At 62.6% G+C, this 19,040-nt stretch overlaps 4 protein-coding genes across 4 annotated transcripts in view; 3 read left to right on the top strand and 1 right to left on the bottom strand.

Moving 5' to 3' along the window:
• F751_6006 (Serine/threonine-protein kinase CTR1) overlaps window positions 1-1,370 on the top strand; it is a gene marked incomplete at both ends in the record, with an annotated part of 8,398 nt that extends 7,028 nt beyond the window's left edge. The window contains 3 exons of the mRNA XM_011398022.1: window positions 228-301; window positions 458-584; window positions 831-1,370. Of these exons, the coding sequence (XP_011396324.1) occupies window positions 228-301; window positions 458-584; window positions 831-1,370 (741 nt within the window). The remainder of the gene's footprint in view (window positions 1-227; window positions 302-457; window positions 585-830) is intronic.
• The window catches only part of F751_6005 (hypothetical protein), a gene marked incomplete at both ends in the record, with an annotated part of 16,104 nt that extends 12,799 nt beyond the window's left edge, over window positions 1-3,305 (bottom strand). Inside the window, one exon of the mRNA XM_011398021.1 lies at window positions 3,178-3,305. Coding sequence (XP_011396323.1) covers window positions 3,178-3,305 — 128 coding nt within the window. The remainder of the gene's footprint in view (window positions 1-3,177) is intronic.
• Window positions 3,306-8,896: 5,591 nt separating this feature from the next.
• F751_6004 (ABC transporter I family member 6, chloroplastic) lies at window positions 8,897-16,194 on the top strand (the record flags this gene model as incomplete). The annotated part of the gene is made up of 17 exons (XM_011398020.1): window positions 8,897-9,160; window positions 9,291-9,403; window positions 9,552-9,684; window positions 9,894-10,133; window positions 10,424-10,468; window positions 10,602-10,667; window positions 11,198-11,308; window positions 11,423-11,528; window positions 11,667-11,761; window positions 11,922-12,063; window positions 12,267-12,947; window positions 13,195-13,288; window positions 13,956-14,249; window positions 14,377-15,083; window positions 15,318-15,378; window positions 15,573-15,884; window positions 16,002-16,194. 17 exons carry the CDS (start codon window positions 8,897-8,899, stop codon window positions 16,192-16,194), a joined length of 3,657 nt encoding a protein of 1,218 aa, XP_011396322.1.
• Window positions 16,195-16,425: 231 nt separating this feature from the next.
• F751_6003 (RNA pseudouridine synthase 7) lies at window positions 16,426-18,838 on the top strand (the record flags this gene model as incomplete). The annotated part of the gene is made up of 5 exons (XM_011398019.1): window positions 16,426-16,506; window positions 16,647-16,727; window positions 16,859-17,284; window positions 17,426-17,880; window positions 18,145-18,838. The coding sequence occupies 5 exons, from the start codon at window positions 16,426-16,428 to the stop codon at window positions 18,836-18,838; spliced, it is 1,737 nt and encodes a 578-aa protein (XP_011396321.1).
• Window positions 18,839-19,040: the final 202 nt, after the last annotated feature.

Here is a 19,040-nt window from a genome sequence, read left to right as displayed (position 1 = left end):
GGTGGTGTGTGTGTGGTGGGGGGGGGGGGTCCCGTTGAGGCATGGATTGCACAAATAGGTGATATTCAGTACACTGCCGGCAATCGCATCGTCAAACTGGGCGCAGCAACCGAGGGGTCCCGCATGCATCCTGCAGCTCGCTCTGGAGAGGCATCTCATCCAGCCCCTGTCCTTCTTTCCTCCTCCGGAACCACCCCAACCCTGACCCCACGGACACGCCCCTGCAGATCGCCGACTTCAACCTGAGCAGGGCCATGGAGAGGGAGGTGATGATGAGCACCATCTGCATAACCAACCCCAGGTAGGGTCGCTGGGGCGTCGCACTCCCTGCCGGCGCTGGACTCCGTGAAATCCTTGACACATGGTCGGCTTGAGTTTATCAACTCACTGCCCCTCACCACCGAGCAAGCTGTCTGCAGGCCAGCTCACGCACCAAGTCCACCACACTCTCATGCAGGTGGCTGTCCCCCGAGATCCTGAAGGGTGGCCAGGCCACGTTGCAGTCCGACGTGTGGGCCTTTGGGACGGTGATGTGGGAGCTGATGACGTGGCAGCTCCCCTTTGAGAACATGAACCCGTACCAGGTGGGGCATTTGGGTGGGATTCTGTAGGGAGGGAGGGCATGGGGCTGGGGCAAATGGCCTCCATGTGCCAGGGATGCCGCCTCCTGTCTGAGCAGCGCACTCGAATCGTCACGGCCTGCCTCGACCAGGTGCATCGGCGCGCCGACCCATGCGGTACCCCTCTCGCACCCTCATCCCCTCCCTCCCCCTCATCCCCTCCGCATCTCCCCTTCTCAACCCCCCCCCCCACCTTCCCTTCCCTCGCAGATCATCAACCTGGTGCAGAGCAGCGGCGCGAGCCTCGCCGTTCCCGAGCCCAGTGCCATGCCCGCCGGCAGCTTCCGGGGGTACGAGCCGTACGTGGCGCTGATGACGCGGTGCTGGGAGATCGAGCCTGCCGCGCGGCCCGAGATGGCCGAGGTCGCGGCCCGCCTGCGCGACATCCTGCGCGCCGAGCTGCTGGCGGCACGCTCCCGGCGCTTGCGCTCCGGGCAGCTGCCGGGCGGAGGCGTGCCGGAGCCGCAGCAGCGCTACGCACGCGTGCGCAGCGCTGCGCCCAGCCCTTTCTCCCAGGGGCCCTCCTCCGCCGAGGGGTCGCTGGTGAGCGAGGGCGGGCTGTCGCCGGGCATCGGCTTCACGTCGGGCACCGCGTCGGGGACGCCGCCGGGCACCGCCTCGACCACGCTCAGCGGCAGCCTCGAGGTGGGGCGGGGGCCGGCGGGCGCGCCGGCCCCCGCCGCGCCCGCTGCCGTCGACGACGCCGAGCTGGCGGAGAGGCTGGGCAGCAACGAGCCCGCGTTTCTCTGAACCATCGACCCCGGCTCCCCCGGCGGGTGTCCCCGGCCCACGTGATCGCGACAGCGCGCAGAGTTGTTCCCTCCGCACCTGTCTGTACCCCTTCCTGTGTAAGAACACCTTCTTCGAGTGTCCCAGGGTCAGGGTCAATTCCCATCTGTGGGACGCCCATCAGGAGCAGGGCCCGGCGAGGTGTGGGACCATGGCCGCACTGATGATTCGCCGGGCTTGCTGGGGCTCAAGCAGGCCCTGCAAGGATGCCGCCCTCGGGTGGAGGTGGTAGCCACAAGGACCATGTGGGGGTGATGCAGGGGGCAGGAGGGAACGAGATCCAAGGGTGGGCCCGCACCAACCGCCCGTCGGATGCGCTGCATCAGTCGGGTGCACCTGGGATAACATCAACATGTGCACGGCTCCGTTGCTGTCGCGGTTCATGACAGGGACCATGAGGTCCCTGCTGCTACTCTGCTCCATCCCCCAAGCGTCCGCCAGCCTCTCCACGCAATGCCACACCTGACTGTACTGGTGGGTGTGCCGAGTGGTGCGAGGGGCGCGGCACAGCTTGGGAGTCCTGCGCTCGTTCACGACCACAACACTGCACACCCCTCTGCAGGTGGCGCAGGAAGCTCATTAATGGGCCTGGCGGATGCCCTCGCATGAACAACCCTCGGAGCCCTCCACTCATGCCCATGCCGTCCAGTTGCCGACGCCCACAATCGTCATCTTCTTGCGGGGGCCCCGGAAAGACCCTGCAAGCGTCATGATTGCTCGCTGTCGGCGGGCATGCGCCTGGAAGTGCAGCTGGCGGAATGGCTTCTCCATACCCCACTCCTGCCCAGGTGCAATGGCAGCCGACGTACCTGCCACTCCTCAGCTCCAAGCGGGCTTCGTGGACGATGCACCACAGCATACTCCAGCTGATCAACGCTTTTGGCAGCCATCTCCATCTGGTCTGTCATCTCGTCGAGGAGATGACGGAAGTGCTTCAAGTTTGGCAGCTGATGAGTTCTGGCCTCCTCCTCGCACGCTCGTTGGAAGACAGCTATAGACTCAGCCAGAAGCCAACTTTTAAGAGGGAAAGGGGATACTGCTGGCAATGTAGGGGACAGGACCCTTGACCTTAGGGTCTGAGCAAACCTTACTCTGTCAATGTCCCACGTGACCCACATATTGTCCAGGAAGAGATCCATACAATGACACACCATGGCAGCTTGTGCAAGATCCACGAGGGCAGGATGACCTAGCTCTGGCAGCAGGTCAAGGGATGGGGGATGTAAGCTTTGCATGAAGGGGGGGCAATCGGTATCACAAATTGAAAATATGCACTATCAATGCCACAAGAACCCCTGCTGGACTTACACCAGCTGCATGGGGGCTTCTGCAGATACCAGCCCATGCGCAATTAGTTTTGGTCAGCCCTGATGGCTGACTAATGGGAGGAAGGAAGGGGGCAAGAGGGGGAGGGGAAGACGAGGATGGGTGCCCACCAAAAATTGCGGGGCAAGGCGCGCCAGTCAGATAGAGCTTGAGCAGCATCAGGACGTCGATCGCACCATTGACATCCCGGTTGACGACCCTGACGTTGCACGCCCGGTTGTCGCAGCGTTTGGTGCCCCAGGCCTCCTCCGTCTCCTCCACGCCCTTCTGCACCTGCCTGTAGCGGTGGGCACTCAAGGCGGTGTGGCAGCCGCAGCACATCTTGACGTCATGTGCTCGTCAACCACCACCACCTCGCAAACCCTCCGCAGGCGGCGAGGGAAGCGCATCCAGGGGCGCCGGCAAGTGTCCCCGCATCACCCCTCCACGGTCCTGGGCGGACCAGTTGCCCACTCTGACGACGTCGACCGTACCGGGAGGGACCCTGAAGTGCTCGGCGAGCTGTTGGATGGCCCGCTCGCGCTGGACGTGCCCCTGGAAGCGCAGCTGCCGAAACGGCTTCTGCAGCATTCAGGCCAGGCCCTGCCGCAGCTTGGGGACGACCCACTTGACCCGGTCCAGCAGCACCTCTGTCCTTGCCGTTTGATGGGTAGGGGACCTGTGAAGGAGGTGCAAATGGGGGGGGGGGATCACAAGAGTATGTGGGTTGATGTTGCTGAGACAGGTCAGAGGATGCTTTGAATGAGGTACCTGCCCGTCCACCCACCCCAAACGTGCACTCACTTGTAGAGGTATTGCATGAAGTCGGTTGCCTAGGCGTGCCAGCGCGCCGCAGGCTTCTCGCGCTGGCGATGGTTTGCTCGCGCGTAGAATTCTTTGGACGTGCATGCCAGGGTGTTGGCGTGCTCGTCAACCGCGATTACCATCTGGATGCGCTCTGGGTCTATCCCAATGGTCTTGTGGATCTTGTTTTCGGCCGGGAGGTCACGCCTGTGGTGGGATGGCAAGAGGGTGGATGAGCTGTGCTGCAGCGATGGAGTGGACGTGGCAGGGTACAAAGCTCGGGCAGGTTGCAGCCCGGCAGCGTTCCTTCCCTGACAATGAGATGTGGAAGCATGAGAGGCCACACTGGTGTCCATCACTGCAGATGCTATGGGGAGCCGGAGCTGACCACCGTGGCCAGTGCTGCTGCTCCTGCTTGGAGCTTGCTACGTGGGGCCCAACTGCGCATTGAGGTTGTGCGCTATGTTGCTGTGCGTGCGGCGAGGCGGGCATATGCCAAGCTTCCCCATGTCATCGCTCTGCTGCATGCTGGACCAATACTGGGTGCGTACTTGTTGTCCTGGCTAGATGGAATCAAATAGATCCCTCCTCGGCCTGCGGCCTCCTCTCAAAACGAAGACAGGCTAGTTCAGCTTGCAATTGGCTGACTACCAAGATGCATCTCTTCATCATGTTGCAGACAATGTGCGACTTGCCTAGATGTCTGCATATCGGATTCCACGCTTTCCTTGAGGAGTTGATGACGAGACGGAGTCTCCCTTCCGAGGGTGACGATGGAGGGGTCGAGTCTCCGACAAAGAGAGACCCACCTTGAGTGTGGCAGAGGCTTAAGCCGTCGATATGAGCAGGGGCAGAGCAAAAGGAGATCCCTTGCAACACAGGAGTTTCGGAAGATGCGTGGTCCGTCAAGATCTGGACCTTCCAGTTCCTTCCGCACTTTTTGTTGATGACGAAGCTGAATGAGGGGGGAAGGAGGGCCTCCGGTCCGGTGTAACTTGAGCAGGGGGGCTGCTCCCGAATCTGGATGAGGTAGCGCTGGTTCAAGTCCCACTCTGTGTAAAGTTTTGTCCAGACTGTCTTTTACAAGCCCTGGCTCTTGCTCATATCCAAGGCCAGATTGCCAGAATCTGCTCACCGGGAAAAACAACAGGTATGACCTAGAAAGTACGGCCGGGGGCAGCTACGCATGAGGAGCCCCGTCACATCCGGCGCCGTGCCTCGACATCTCCAAATTAGATATAGTACGGCGAAGTCCATGCAAAATCGTACGCAGCAAACTCTAAACATCCAGCACACGGGGGCTCACCCTCCCCAATGAACATTGCTGCAATAATCTCGCATACAAGACAACCTCTCTGGGCCTAGGGTTTGTGCGGCACGATGGCGACGCACGTGCAGGCACCTGTTTGGAGCGCGATACTCCTTCTGCTGAGCCTTGGCGTGCTCTCAAGGGTAGGTCGAATGAACGCTCTCTCCTATTGTTCAATCTCATCAGGAGGGGAGGGTGCGCGCTACTTGCCATGTGCGCCGATGGTCTACCGCACACCTTTCCCCCTCTCAGGGCGCCTGCACGACGAAGTTCTTCTCCCTCCCGGCTGTCACGTGAGTCAAGGCCGGCTGCACCTGGCTTGCTTTTGTGGACTCTTGCTCCCGGATAGGGCGAAGCCTGACTGACGATGCATTGATGTTGCCGCGCGAAGCTGGATAGTCCAGCGTCCGGACACGGCGCAGCTGCGTTCTCAACCTTGCCACACTCTCCGTCCTCCTCTGATAGCTACGGGCCCCATGTCTATATGCTGGAGGTCAGCAGCGCAGACGACATCTGCAGGTGCGGGCTGAGTCGCATCCTATCGTGATTTTGCGATGCAAGTGCAAGCCACTCACATGCCAGAAGTTGCGGACCTTGTGCAATGTCACCTCCCAACCCCAAGCAACACAGGTGGATGGGCTACAGCAAGTCTGGTTCTATCAGAGATACCAATCTTTACATCCTCGGTCTTCCCGTCAACGCCATCAACATGAGTTCCCGTGAGATCAGCAAGGATTGGTCCACCAGAATCTTGGTGGCCGTTGAGTGCCTCAAGGCTGGACAGGAGGCTTGCACCGCGGACAAGGATGGCAATATTGGAACAGGAAACAAGGGGAAGTACAATTTTGGCGACAACAACGAGGGCGACTGGAACATCGGTGAGCAAGACTGGGGGAGGTGGTAGGGTGACAGTGGTGTCCAGATGCTGCCTGAGATGGAGACAGCAGTTTGCCGCATAGAACCATGGCCTGACTCCGAAGATCTTTCTGGACTTTTAATCCACAGGGAGCTCTAACAAGGGAAACCTGAACTGGGGTAACAACAATAGGGGCACCAAGCTGCGTTGCAACAATGCGGTTGGTACCAGGAAATTCCGTAACCTGTGCAGCCTGAAGGAACTCTGCAAGTCTATGCTCAGGGACTACAACCAGGTGCCACCTTCACCCCCCAAGAAAGCGTCCCCTCCTTCCCCCTCTACTCCGCCCTCTCCTCCTTCCCCGTCGCCTCCTCCGCCCTCTCCTCCTCCGCCCTCTCCTCCTCCGCCCTCTCCTCCTCCGCCCTCTCCTTCTCCGCCCTCCCCTCCGCCTTCTCCTCCGCCCTCCCCTCCACCTTCTCCTCCGCCCTCCCCTCCTCCGCCCTCACCCCCGCCCTCTCCGCCACCTCCACCGACTCTGCCTGCCCCAGTTCTACAGGCCGCTTACAATGATAATTATGACAGGGTCATTTTCACTGTGACGGCGGAATCCTACTTCCTAGACTCTATAGTCCTCTACTTCGGTGACAGCCCAACCTTCACCTGGAGCAGTCCGAACACCCGTACTTATACGGCAACCCCGGAGTATGACTACTTAAAGCAAACATACTGTTTCACTTGCATAGTGACCGACTCCAACGGTGTGCGCTCGTTGCCGTCAAATGAGGTTTGCCTGGATTAGGAAGCCTCCCCAGAGATGGATGGTCTGCTCAGGCAAAGACTGAAGCTGTAGGTCCTTCACCTTCCAACTCATTCATGGGGAATTGATCTGGTGACCATGATTGCCCCTTTTTGTGCATTGCACGGCTTCTTATGATGAGCCATGTTGCATGGTGTTGTGGGGCTTGGCTAGACCCCACAACGTGGACTGCTGTATATGACATAAAGTAGGAATGTTACAGGACAAGACCCCGAAAACAGCGAGGGGCTTGGGTTTCAAGCACTGTGCCAGGCGTCGTAGACACATTGCAGGGCACGAATGCAGGTGGAAAGGGTGGAAGGCTACGAAGAGGGTGCCCCCACAGCAACCATGCTGGGCTCCTGTCTCAGAACCCTGACGATGAACCATGCCTTGCAGCCCTGCTTCAGCCCATCTCCTTGATCAGGGTGGCAGGTTCCCTCACGCTTACAGTCCACGCCCTTGGCTGAGGTGTGCTGTGGATGTAGACATATTGCTACTGCGTCTGCTCTATGAATTTCTGCAAGCTTGGGTGCCCGGCGGTAGTCGGCACTAGGGTGAAAGGAGGATCCTCTGACACCCTGCCTCCTAACCCAGCCCTGGCCTCACCTGAGTTCACCCAAGCTTGTTGCCAGTGAAGGCGGTGGCGTGGGCCCGTGCCTCGACTAGAATATCATCAGGGACTCGTGATGTGGGGATGATTGCGATGTGCACAGTTCTGTGTGGCGAGACCATTCTCACCGTAGGCAGCAATGTTCTCGATAGGGGACCAGGCGTGGCAGGGTGACTGGCCCAACAGGCTCGGTCTCTGCCCCAACCATCGGGATCTCGATCTCTTGGGAGGCTCAGGCTGGCATCACAGGGGTATCGCCCGGCAAGCGTCCTTGCCTCAGACCTTTGGCAGTCATGCACAGCATAGGGGAGGTGCCAAGAGTTTTGATGTCTGCACGTTCAGATGCAATGTCAGTCATGAATGAGGGGTGCGGATGGATGACTGTCAGTTCACTACTCTGGGCAAGACATCGCCTACCCTTTGGCAGGTGAAGGGTTATGATCCCTGCCAGTGTGCACAAACTTCACAGCAACTTGGAGTAGAGGCAGGACAGTCATAAGGTTCACGGCTCAGCGGCATCGATCCCCCCTCTGCGATGGTAGGCAAACCTGATCAAGGTCATTTGATGTCCGAGTGATGCCGATCAGAGGTGATTGACTCGGGATCAGTGCTTCACCCACCTGCAGGGATTCGAGGGCGGCACCCTTGGAGGCGCGGGGCGATGGCCTGTTGGTGGGATCACGCAACAATGTTTCTATATCTTCGGCATTCAATTCCGGTGTTTTGGTAGGTGATGGATGGGATTGCTTTCTGGGCACGATGTCTACCTCGCAGTCGAGATCGATCTGAGCCAGGGCGCGACCTGGCATCAACACCTGTGGAGCCTAAAGACCCAAGGACCGGACAGCGTCACCGCCTTCCACCTCGTGAACGGTCATGGCACACCGTCATCGGCGGTGAGCATCCCAAGTAATCCGGTCTGCCACCAGAGGGCGATCCAGAGGTCGACCAGGAGCAACGAGGCTGGCGACCAGGATCAACCTGATTGCGGAGAAGGCAGTGCGTGCGGAGCATGGAAGCTTCTACGAGTACCGTATGGAAGCTGATCCGCCTGTGACGCCCGCTTGGGCGGCTGATACCATCCCCTACGAGCGGCACGTCAAGGACAGAGCACGCCGCACCCGCTCCAGTCCTGGGAGAGGAACTGGCAAGATGCGGCACACTGCTTCTTCAAGGAGCTGAAGGCCTGGGGAACCTTGTTTCCTACCATGGACACCACTTCTTGTCTACAAATATACCAGCATGCAGGCGAGCAGTGCGTGTGCGGGGCAGCAGTGCTATCGGACGGGCAAAGGATATGGGGGAGCCGCCCTCCCCTTTCACTTCCCCCCATGGCCGCCCAAGGCCCCGACAGGCGGGGCTACGGGCCACGACCAATATGTGCAGACTGCCCTTGCATTCGATGTTTTAACGTTTCTGTAATAAATTCACACAACAATTTGCCTCGTACGGCGCGTTCGCACCCCAACGGGACATGGCAAAGCCCCGCACGATTCGAAAATCGATCGACCTAACGAGGGGGCTTCGCAACCCAAATAAGCATTGAAGGTTCTAGAAAAGGATCGTTTAAGAATGGGCCGAGTGGATTGGCGGTAGAAGTGGGCGTTGGGACTCGTCCCGGGGGTCCGACATTGTGGCAGGAGACGGTAAGTCGATAGACCGGCCCCCCGAACAATATTCTCGACATGCAGAGAGCCCCTCTGTCGCACACTTCTCCCGGATCTAGTAAGCGATTCTGTGATTGAAGTGTTCCGAGAAGTCTTCCGGTGCCATTCCCTTCTAAACTAGCAACTCTGCTCTGGCCATGCACGCCTGCTACTCCGGCAGGGCAGTCGCCGGGCCGTCCCTGCACACATTTCAACGAACCACGCACCCTACCACACGATCAAGAGGCCTGAAGCTTAGGCTGTATGCCCAGAGCGCCGTGCTGCTGGATGTACGGGACTTGGAGGCCCGCATCACCAACTCCCAGCAGGGCGTGCTGAAGGGCGTGAGCCTGACGGTCCGGGAGGGGGAGGTCCATGCGATCATGGGTAAGAACGGTTCTGGCAAGAGCACATTCAGCAAGGTGGGTCATGGGGGAGGGAAAGCATGCCCGGGATGGACTGACCCAGGATGGCAATCAAACATCCCTCCCATGCTGCGTGTTGCTGCTGGTTGGAGGTCCACGATGACCAGCATTGCCGTTCCCCGAGCAGGTGCTGGTTGGTCATCCCGAGTACGAGGTGACGTCTGGGTCTGTGGACTACAAAGGGGAGTCGCTGCTGGGGCTGGAGCCCGACGAGCGCTCCCACATGGGCCTTTTCATGAGGTGGGCAGTGTGGAGCGAGATTGAGGTGTCCAAGTTGCGCTGCATGGTGCTCGATCATATCACAGCATGCCTCAGGAGGGTGTCGACCCCCAGCCAACCCGTATGCGTGCGTCCCAAAGACGGGGACCCCCCTGCCTGTCCGCCGCAGTTTCCAGAGCCCCGTGGAGATCCCAGGCGTTTCCAACATCGACTTCCTGCGCATCGCCACAAACGCTCGGAGGAGCGCCCAGGGCCAGAAGGACCTGGATCCCCTAGAGTTCTACGCTTTTGTCATGCCCAAGGTGTGGTTTAGTGTGTTGGGTCGCTTTTTTTCTAGGGGGGTGGAGATGTAGCCCTCTTTCCAGTGGAAACCGGGGTGTTGCACTTGTCCAATGGTCCTTCAACCCCCCGATTGTGTTGGGGCGCTGCTTCACAAGGCCATAGGGCTCCTTCACTCCCCCATATGCCATTCTGCACATCCCCTACACGGTTCCCCCCCACACATTCACAGCTGGAGCTGCTCAACATGGACGCCGCCTTCCTGAACCGCAATGTGAACGAGGGGTTCTCTGGGGGCGAGAAGAAGCGGAATGAAATCCTGCAGCTGGCCTGCCTGGAGGCGGACTGCTCCATCCTGGACGAGATCGATTCGGGGCTGGACATCGATGCCCTGCGGGATGTGGCCACTGCTGTCAATGGCTTCCGGAAGCAGAGGCCTGCGGCGGGTCTCATCATGGTGACACACTACAAGGTGGAGAGGGGCAGATGTGGGCAGTGTGAGAGGGAGGGAAAGCTGGTATGGGAAGCAGGAGGGGAGCTCAATCATGGCGTGAGGCTGGTGGAGCGATGTGTGAGTCGCCGGAGCCTAGGACATGGAGGAACTCACTGCTTGAGTTTCAACATAATGTCTCGAGGCCACCACAGCGTTGGGGAGAGGCCTATGGTATGGCTGCCCATTCACACTCACTCAAGGCAACCCTGGCGGGTCCGTCGTTGCCAACTCATACCATGAGCATGCCTGCCCACCCTTCATCCATGCAGAGGTTGCTGGACTACATCCGCCCGGATTTCGTGCACATCATGCAGGTGAGCGAGTGGTTGTGATCTGGGAGAGTGAAATGCGTTCTAATCACGGTTTGTCAACCAGGGATGGAGCATGGGATTGGAAGCTCAATCAGCCCTCGCCTGAGCGTGCTCTTGCCTCGCACACGCCGTGCAGGATGGCAAGATCGTGAAGACGGGGGGCATGGACTTGGTGGACCAGTTGGAGCTGGAAGGGTACAAGGTGCTCAGCGGGGCCGGGCGATGAATGCATCATGGTGTTGCCCAGGGTCCCAAATGGTGACGGCATCGAGTGACGCTTGTAAATGTGATCGACGGGAGAGACGTGAGCGTCAGCAGGGGCAGCCGAGGCTGATGATGATGCCGGCCTGCATGACGTGGCACCCTCGACACCATCACCTCCATGTTGAACCATCGCGTGCATTGTAGCGCTCTTGTGGGAGTCAACATCATATAAAACTACATTGTGGCATGGCTCCGAAGACGTCCCGCGGCCGTGCCACAAAGGCAGCGGCCCAGCCGTCCAGGGTGGCCACTCAGGGGAAGCGCAAAGCGGCTGTCGAGGATGAGCCGACCCCTCGTGTGACAAGACCACGGCTAGCAGCCAAGCATGAGCTTGGGACCGTGGCGCATGCCAGTCACGGCAAGGTGTGGGGTTGTAGACCGGGGCGGGGATCCCTGCCCCCTCCCGGGCACCAGTGCCACCGTATTCCAAGACGGGGGCCGCCCAACGCTGCCATATGCACCTCTCAGGTTCCAGGTCAGCTGTTTGTGTTTGGTGATGGCGACTGTGGACAGCTGGGCCTGGGAGAGGACGTCACCGAGCGGCTGAGGCCCTTCCCCCTGGATGTTGATGGCAACAAGGTGGGTTGGGGGGACAGTGTGTTGACTTGGGAATGCCTGTCAAGAGAAGGGGCCATGAGTGGGATTCATCCTCAATGTCCCTCCTGCACCTTTGCTCCCCCACGTCGTAAGCAGATCCTGCAAGTGGCGTGTGGAGGCATGCACACCGTGGCCCTGACCGAGGACCATGTGGTCTACAGCTGGGGAGTGAACGACGAGGGCGCCCTGGGTCGCGAGACAGGTGCCGCAGCGCCTTTGCGGGTGCAATGGGTGGGAGCAGCGGGCACGGGATGCTCAGCGGCGCTGCGCGTGAGTCTGGACGCCCCGCCTCCCGCCTGCCCCCCTGCACCCACGCCCCCCCCCCACACCCCCTGCGTAGCCGGGGAGCTGTGGGAGAAGTCAGGCCTGTCCAGCGGCGTAGCGGGCGACTCCTACTCGCCCGGCCCCGTAGACCTCCCAGCGTCGGCTGGGAAGGTGGTCCAGCTCTCTGCAGGCAAGTGATGCCCCGCACCCCGTGCCAGGGTCACAAGGGTCGCTCCCCCTGTGGTTTCTGTCGCTGCTCCCCCTCCACCCCCTCTCCCAGCCCCACCCCAACCTCTTCCCAGGGGACAGCCACACCGCGGCACTCACGGAGCTGGGCTCAGTGTGGGCCTGGGGCACCTTCCGCGACGCCTCGGGCGTGTTTGGGTTCAGCGCATGCACGCGCATCCAGCTGACCCCCGCGGAGGTGTACAGCCCGCGCCGGGCCGGGGACCAGGTCGTGCGCATCGTGTCGGGTGAGTGGCGGCGGGTGGAGGGGGGCCAGTGCTGCCCTGCTTACCGGCCGGACCCCCCTGCTCCACTCTGGGTGGTGTGTGTGTGAGGGGAGGGGGGAGGGGCACACACCATTGTTCCTGTGGACAGGGGTCCGAAGAGTCTACCCGGACACCAGTCTCGGGATGGAGCCCACCCATTCTACCACTGCAACCCTTGCTTGCAGGCGCCGACCACATCGCGGCCGTCACCCGTCACGGCGGCCTGCTGACCTGGGGCAACGGGCAGCAGGGGCAGCTGGCGCGGGTGGGCGAGCGCCTGTCGGACCGCGTGCGGGCGGCCACGCTGCTGACCCCGGCCCCCGTCCCGCTCAAGCGCCGGCGCTCGGGGCGCGCGGCGGTGGTCGACGTGGCGGCGGGGACCTACGCCACCTTTGCGCTGCTGGCCGACGGCGGCGTGCTGGCCGCCGGGCTGAACAACTACGGCCAGCTGGGGCTGGAGAACGGGGCGCTGCCGGCCTACGCGCTGACGCACGTCGCCGCGCTGGACGGACGCAGCGTGCGTGGTGTGCGCGGCGGGCAGCACCACACGCTGGTGCTGGTGGAGCCGGGGGCGGGGCGGGGGGGCAGCGCCGACGACGGGGAGGGTTCGGAGGGCGCCGGGCCCTCGGGCGCGCCGCTGCTCAGCTTCGGCCGGCCGACCTACGGCCGGCTGGGCCAGGCGGCGGCGGCGGTGGGCTCCGACGCCGCCGCGCCGGTGCCACGCGAGGTGGACGGCTTGGAGGGCGTGGCGCTGGCGGGGGCCGCGGCGGGGCTGGCGGTGTCGGGTGCCTTCAGCGAGGCGGGCGACGCCTGGCTGTGGGGGTTTGGCACCAGCAACCAGCTGGGCAAGGGCGACGACGACGAAGGTGAGCGTAGGGTGGAGGGGGGCTTGTAGATGTGGGGGGGGTGGAGAGAAGTCGAGGCCGTTTGTGGAAAGGTGTGCGAGGGGTTTGGGGCGCTTGCATGGGACTGAATTCTGAGTCGGAATCGTGCGTGTAAGCCCCGCAGAGTACCAATCTGGGTCTGTTGTGCGGCTGCGTACTCTGCACTGCACTCCACCGCCAATGCAGTGTTCCAGCAGTCGTCCCTCCCCCCCACACAAACCTCCTCCAGACGAGGTAGTTCCCCGGAAGCTGGCTGCCACCAAGAAGCTCGCAGACCAGAGGGTGATCGCGCTAGAGTTTGGGGGGCAGCATGCCGCGCTGCTGTGCGTCCCCCGCCCCGCACAGACGCAGGCGGGCAGCCATCAGTGACACGCTTCAGTGCGGGCAAGCACACATGCCTTCGAGGCTCACAGGGATGCACCATGGTTTTGGGGCTCTTCTTCAGACACCCTGGTGCCCTAAACATCTTTGACTCGCTGCAGCTGAAAGCTTGGTTTGTGAGGACATTGGATTTGCACAAGGGCACCGTTGATCAGCCCATCAGCCACATACTTTGCAGCCGCAAAGCAAGAGGCGCGCGCAAAGGCACGCGTGACCGAGGAATTGGCAATCCACGGAGGACACAAGGGCTCGACAATGGCAACATATATCAACAAACTGTACCATAGCATAACGCGGGAATTGTACCCTTACCCTGGCCAATCTCGACCGGAACTTGGGCGTAGAGTGATCAGTCTGGGACGAGCTGCCGTGTGTCGCGTTATCCACGCGTGCGCACGGCATGGACTTGGCATCCAGATACGATGTCATTGTGTTGGGGACGGGTCTGGTGGAGTCCCTGCTTGCAGCGTGAGTGGTTTCCAGGTGGCGGAATGCAGCTGAGGATTGTGTGGAATGGTGCTGCCCATCTCCAGGTGCTACATGGTCATTCGCCTCCCTCCGATCCACCAACCGAGCTGCCCCCACCCCCCCATGCATGCATCCTGGCAGTGCCGCAGCCACATCTGGCAAGACGGTATTGCAGCTGGATGCCCAGGACTTTTACGGCGGTCGCTGGGCCACCCTGTCCATAGACGACTTCCTGGCAGCCCTGCGCCCAGGACAGGCCGCGGGAGCCACTGGTTTGGAAGTCGCCGGCAGCACAGACCCCGCCTGCATCGGGGAGTCGCATGCCTTCCTCGTGGACCTGGCGCCGCGGCTGGTCTATGGCGGCGGGCCCATGGTGGATGCCCTGCTCGCCTCTGGGGCCCACCACTACACCGAGTTCAAGCTCCTGCAGGGCAGGTGGGAGGGTGGGTGTGGCACTGCTATTGCCGGCCACTTGTGCAGCATCAGACTTGATGAGGCATTGGACATTCAGTTGTACCTGTTGGCCTGAAACATTTCAGATCCTCTGGTCCCAAACCCGCAGCTACATGCTGGATTCTGGCGACGCGCAACGCCTCACGAGCGTGCCCTCGACCCGGGCCGAGGTGTTTGCCAGTCGCGACCTGTCCCTGGCAGACAAGCGGGTGCTCATGCGCTTCCTGCAGCGCTTCTCCGGGCTGCTGCCGCACAATGAGGGTGGGGAGGTGCGAGACCCCGTCCCCGCAGACACCCACGACCCCGTGCTGGCGACGCCCTTTGCTGACTTCATGACCAACACAGGCCTCTTGCGGGCGGACCTGCGCGCCACCATCGCACATGGCGCCCTGCTCCTCCCCGACCCCTCGTTGTTATCCACCGGGGTCGTGCTGGACCGGCTCGCCCTGCTCCAGCGCTCGGCGGGGCGGTACGGCGCGGGCTCCGGCGCCCTCCTCTGCCCCATGCACGGCGGGGGGGAGCTGGCGCAGGCCTTCTGCCGCTCGGCGGCGGTGGGCGGCGCGGTGCAGATGCTGCGCAGCCCCGTTGTGGCCCTGCGGCTGGAAAGCGCGGAGGGGAGCCAGATCGGAGGGGGTGCGGCGACTGTGAGCGACAGCGCTGGGCCCAAGGTCGGTGCCTCGAGGCCTGTCTGCACTGGGATATACCTGGGCACGGGGGACGACCGCCAGGAGGTGGCGGCAGGGGTCGTCATCGGAGGGGTGGCAGAGATTGCGTCGGCACTGCACCTCGGCGAGCAGATGGCCGATGCAGCACAGAGTCATCCTGATGGGGGAGCTGGGGGCGTCGTGCATGGAGCTGGGCAGCCCTGTGGTGAGGTATCTGATGGCACAGCAGGTGGAGCTGGGCAGCCCTGTGGCGATGCATCCAGCTGTCCATCCAGCGAGCCTGAGAGGCCACGGGCCCCGACCTTGCTGCGCTGTGTGGCGGTGCTGGATGCGCCGGCGCTGCTCCCTGGGCAGGACAGGGTCGGCGTGTGCTTGCCTCGCCCAGAGGGCCCGGTGGTCTGGATGCTGGCGCTGGGCCACACCCTCTGCGTCTGCCCGGAAAACAGGTGACTGGAGCATGCTTTGATGCTGACGCCTGTGGCTGGGCGGGGTGTGAGGCTTTCCCAAGGCAAGAAACGGACTGGACCACTGCATGGCGCCCAGGGTGGGACCCTGGGCCTGCAGCACGGAACACCCCTGACCCCCTGCGGACACCCTGCCTTGCGCCTCATTCTCTCCTCCAAACGCCCGCCCTCCTCAGGACGCTGGTGTACCTGTGGACAGAGGCAGCCGCAGAGCGCGGCGCGCGAAGCGTGCTGGAGCCGGCGCTCCAGGCTGTACTCAGGGCGGCGTCTGGCACGGCCCTGTTCGCGGCGCAAGGGGCCGCTGAGGGAGGTGGAGGAGGCGGCGTCAGCGCTGGCCCTGCATCTCTTCTGACGGCCGTGTACTACACAGAGGCGCCGTCTGACCTCCGGCCAGATGCGCTGCCCTCAAATGTGACGGCCTGCCCCGACCCCGGCAGCGACGTGGCGGTGGACTCCTGCATAGCATCCGCTCGGCAGCTGTTCCACAGGTAGGGCTGTGACCCTGATGTGCAAGAGGGCTGTACGGCGCACAAGCCTAGCGTCAAATGGCGATGCCCCATGCTCAGGGTGCATTGACAGCTCTAATGCAACATTAACCCTCGCAGGACGTTTGGTGAGGAGGGGCGCTTCCCGCTCGATCCTGATCCCCCTGCGCCGGACGCCGAGGATGTGGCCTCAGACGAGGAGGCCCTGGAGGCACTGCGAACCGCTCTCAGAACAGTGGATGGCACCGAGGAGGCAGCCAAGGAGAATCCGGATCTTGGGGAGAGCGGTTGGGCTCCACCCCTTGATACTTAGGTAGAGTGCAGTCTCGTGATTATCCCCTTTCCACTTATTACAAGGTGAAGAGCTCCATTTCCTCTGTTTGCTGTGAGACCGCGGCGCGCGCTTTCACGTGGATCATCGTATACAACGGGCACCATCAAACTCCTCTCGGCGCATTGCCCTTTGCATGCCCATGCGTGCAATATTAAGAATGTCCCGGAACTGAGTTCGATAGCATTGGTCATGGCAAGGGCCCTGACCAGAATGGGGCCTGGCCGAATGGCGGAGTGTGCGGAAAACTTACCCCGGCCGGAAGACTACCTCACCATCAACGGCTTTCGTTTCGTAAGTGTTGGGAGTATCGTTCAAAGTATAGGTGATTCAGCAAGCCATGCTATCGCTCTTTTGTGACTGGCACCCAGTGCCGCTGCGCCCAGTACTAGGTGAGGTAAACCCCCAGCACGGCTTACCCTCGCAACCAACAGGTGAAGCCCTACCACTTTGACTTCAGCTGCTCCGTGAAGCAGAGATGGGGTGGACAGGCGCTACTGGATGTCTTCTCAAAGGTAAGGCTGTGCTGAGAGTGTACATGTTTGGCTCTGGGAGCTCTCGGCTGATCAGTAGGACTGCTAGTCCCCCTTGCTTGGATCCCCCACCCACCTCCCTTCGCCAATCCCTCCATGCCCTGCCTGCGCAGGAGTTTCCGGCCAGGTCGCGCGACTACTACCGGGCTGCCATAGAGCAGGGTCGCCTGCGCCTGGAGGGCAAGCCCTCCTCCCCCGACACCATCCTGGCGCCAGGTCAGCGCATGCGTCACGCCATCCACCGCCACGAGCCGCCCTGCCTGGGGGGCGACATCCCCGTACTCGGCGTCACCCCCGGCCTGGTGGCGGTCGGCAAGCCCGCCGGCATGCCCGTGCACGTGTCCGGGCAGTACCGCAAAAACACAGTGCTCGGGGTACTGCAGGCGCACCGCACCGATCTGGGACCACTGCATCCTTGCCACCGCCTCGACAAGCCCGTGTCTGGCGTGCTCATCTTCGCCCGCAGCCCCGCCGCGGCTGACGCCCTGCGCCTGCAGATAGAGGCGGGCAGCGGGGGATGGGGGGGTGGAGGAGCGGGAGTCTGGGACATGCGTGTCGTTTTGGAGGGATGCAGACTGCCGAACCGAGTGCATCAACAGTGCATCTGATCGTGGCACCACTTAGCCCCACTCCTACCAGTTCTGCGCATGACATTTCATCCTTTCCTTCCATCGGCGTAGGCCCACGAGGTGTGCAAGGTCTACGTGGCGCGGGTGATGGGGCGCTTCCCCGACACCCCGGACCCCCTGGTCGTAGACGTGCCACTGTCCTGGGACCAGAAGCGCAACCACGTGACGGCCTGTCCCGGAGCGGCTGCCGTGGGGGATGCAGACTCCGACCTCGAACGGGGCGGCGGCGCTGCGCAGGCGCCGGTGCCGGAGGCTGGTGCGGCGAACAGCCAGCCCTCCCCCCCACGCGACGGCGCCGAGGAGGACGTGGCGGCGCGCGCGGCGCGGCGGCATGCCTTCCGCGCCCAGCGTCGCGAGCGGGCGAGGGCCAAGCAGGAGGCGCAGGCGGCGCAGGCGGCCCGCGCCGCGGCCCCCGACTTCCACATCAAGGCGGCCAAGCATGCCGTGACTGAGGTTCGCCTGCTGGGCGTCGCGCCGGACGGACAGACCAGCCTTGTGGAATGCAGGTGACTCGTGTGTGGGGAGGGGTGGGGGGGAGCGCGGGGCTTGGCGGGCTGGGAATGGAAGCCATGACCGCATCTGCCGTGACAGCAGGTGCAGAGCTGATGCGATGTCGGATGAAGGATGGTGCCTGGTTCTGCAAGTACCTCTGTAAGGGATCTGCAGGGTGCATGGGGTGGCACTACCAGTCCATAATCACGTCCACACACTGGCGTGGCTCTGCACTCCCTGGCAGCTCCAACCCTTCCTCCCTCGCCCTGACCCCGCAGGCCGCGGACGGGGCGAACCCACCAGATCCGGGTGCACCTGCAGCACGTGGGCCACCCCATCGCCAATGACGCACAGTACGGGGGCCGGTACGCGGGGCCCCTGGCCAGCCGTGTCATGGCCGCCGCGCTGGGGGTGGCCTGGGACCAGATGCGGGCGGCCGCCGGCATCCCCGCCTGGCAGCCGGACGGCGGCCCAGCGGGGCCAGGCACGGTGAGCGGAGGCGAGGCGGGTCCTGAGCCGGCGAGTCGTGGCGTCAGAGGGTCTGACGCATCGAGCGACGGCTGGGTAGCGCCGGAGGCGTCGAGTGGCGACGCGGCCGCCACCGCGTCCAAGAGGCCGCGAGTGGCGGCAGGGAACCTGGGAGCGGCCGATGCAAGGGGCGCCGACGCCTTCCCCATCAGAGAGCCGCCACATCTCCAGGCAGCCTTTGGCTCTGCACGCAATGCAGACGCGTACGCGCAGAACCAGGCCTTTCGCCAGGGAGAAGACTACAGGGCGCCGGAGGGGAGCCTGGACGACAGCTGTCCGCACTGCCCATACCTGGCTCCCATGGACTACCCCCTGGACCTGCGCCCGCTCTGGCTCCATGCCCGCTCCTACGCCTGCGCCGAGTGGGAGTTCGAGGCCCCGCTGCCTGACTGGGCGGCCGCCGACTACTGCCCAGATGCGCATCGCCAGGGTGCTGGAACATGAGGATGGGGGACTGTGCCTGGGATGCCTCACAACATGCATCGTGGTGACTCCAGGCAGCATCAAACGAAGTCACTCTGCCATTCCTCATGCTCTTGGCCCTGCCAAGCCGTCCCGACTGATACCAATGGGGGTGCACTCCATGTGACCAGAAGCACGGCAGTTCATCTGTGGGGGGTCACGAGGGCAGCCAAGGCCTTGCAGC

This window comes from Auxenochlorella protothecoides, assembly GCF_000733215.1.
Source record: "Auxenochlorella protothecoides strain 0710 unplaced genomic scaffold scaffold79, whole genome shotgun sequence".
NCBI classification, from domain to species: Eukaryota; Viridiplantae; Chlorophyta; class Trebouxiophyceae; order Chlorellales; family Chlorellaceae; genus Auxenochlorella; species Auxenochlorella protothecoides.
The sequence above is the reverse complement of the archived record's forward strand: the minus strand, read 5'-3'. Positions and strand labels throughout refer to the sequence as shown.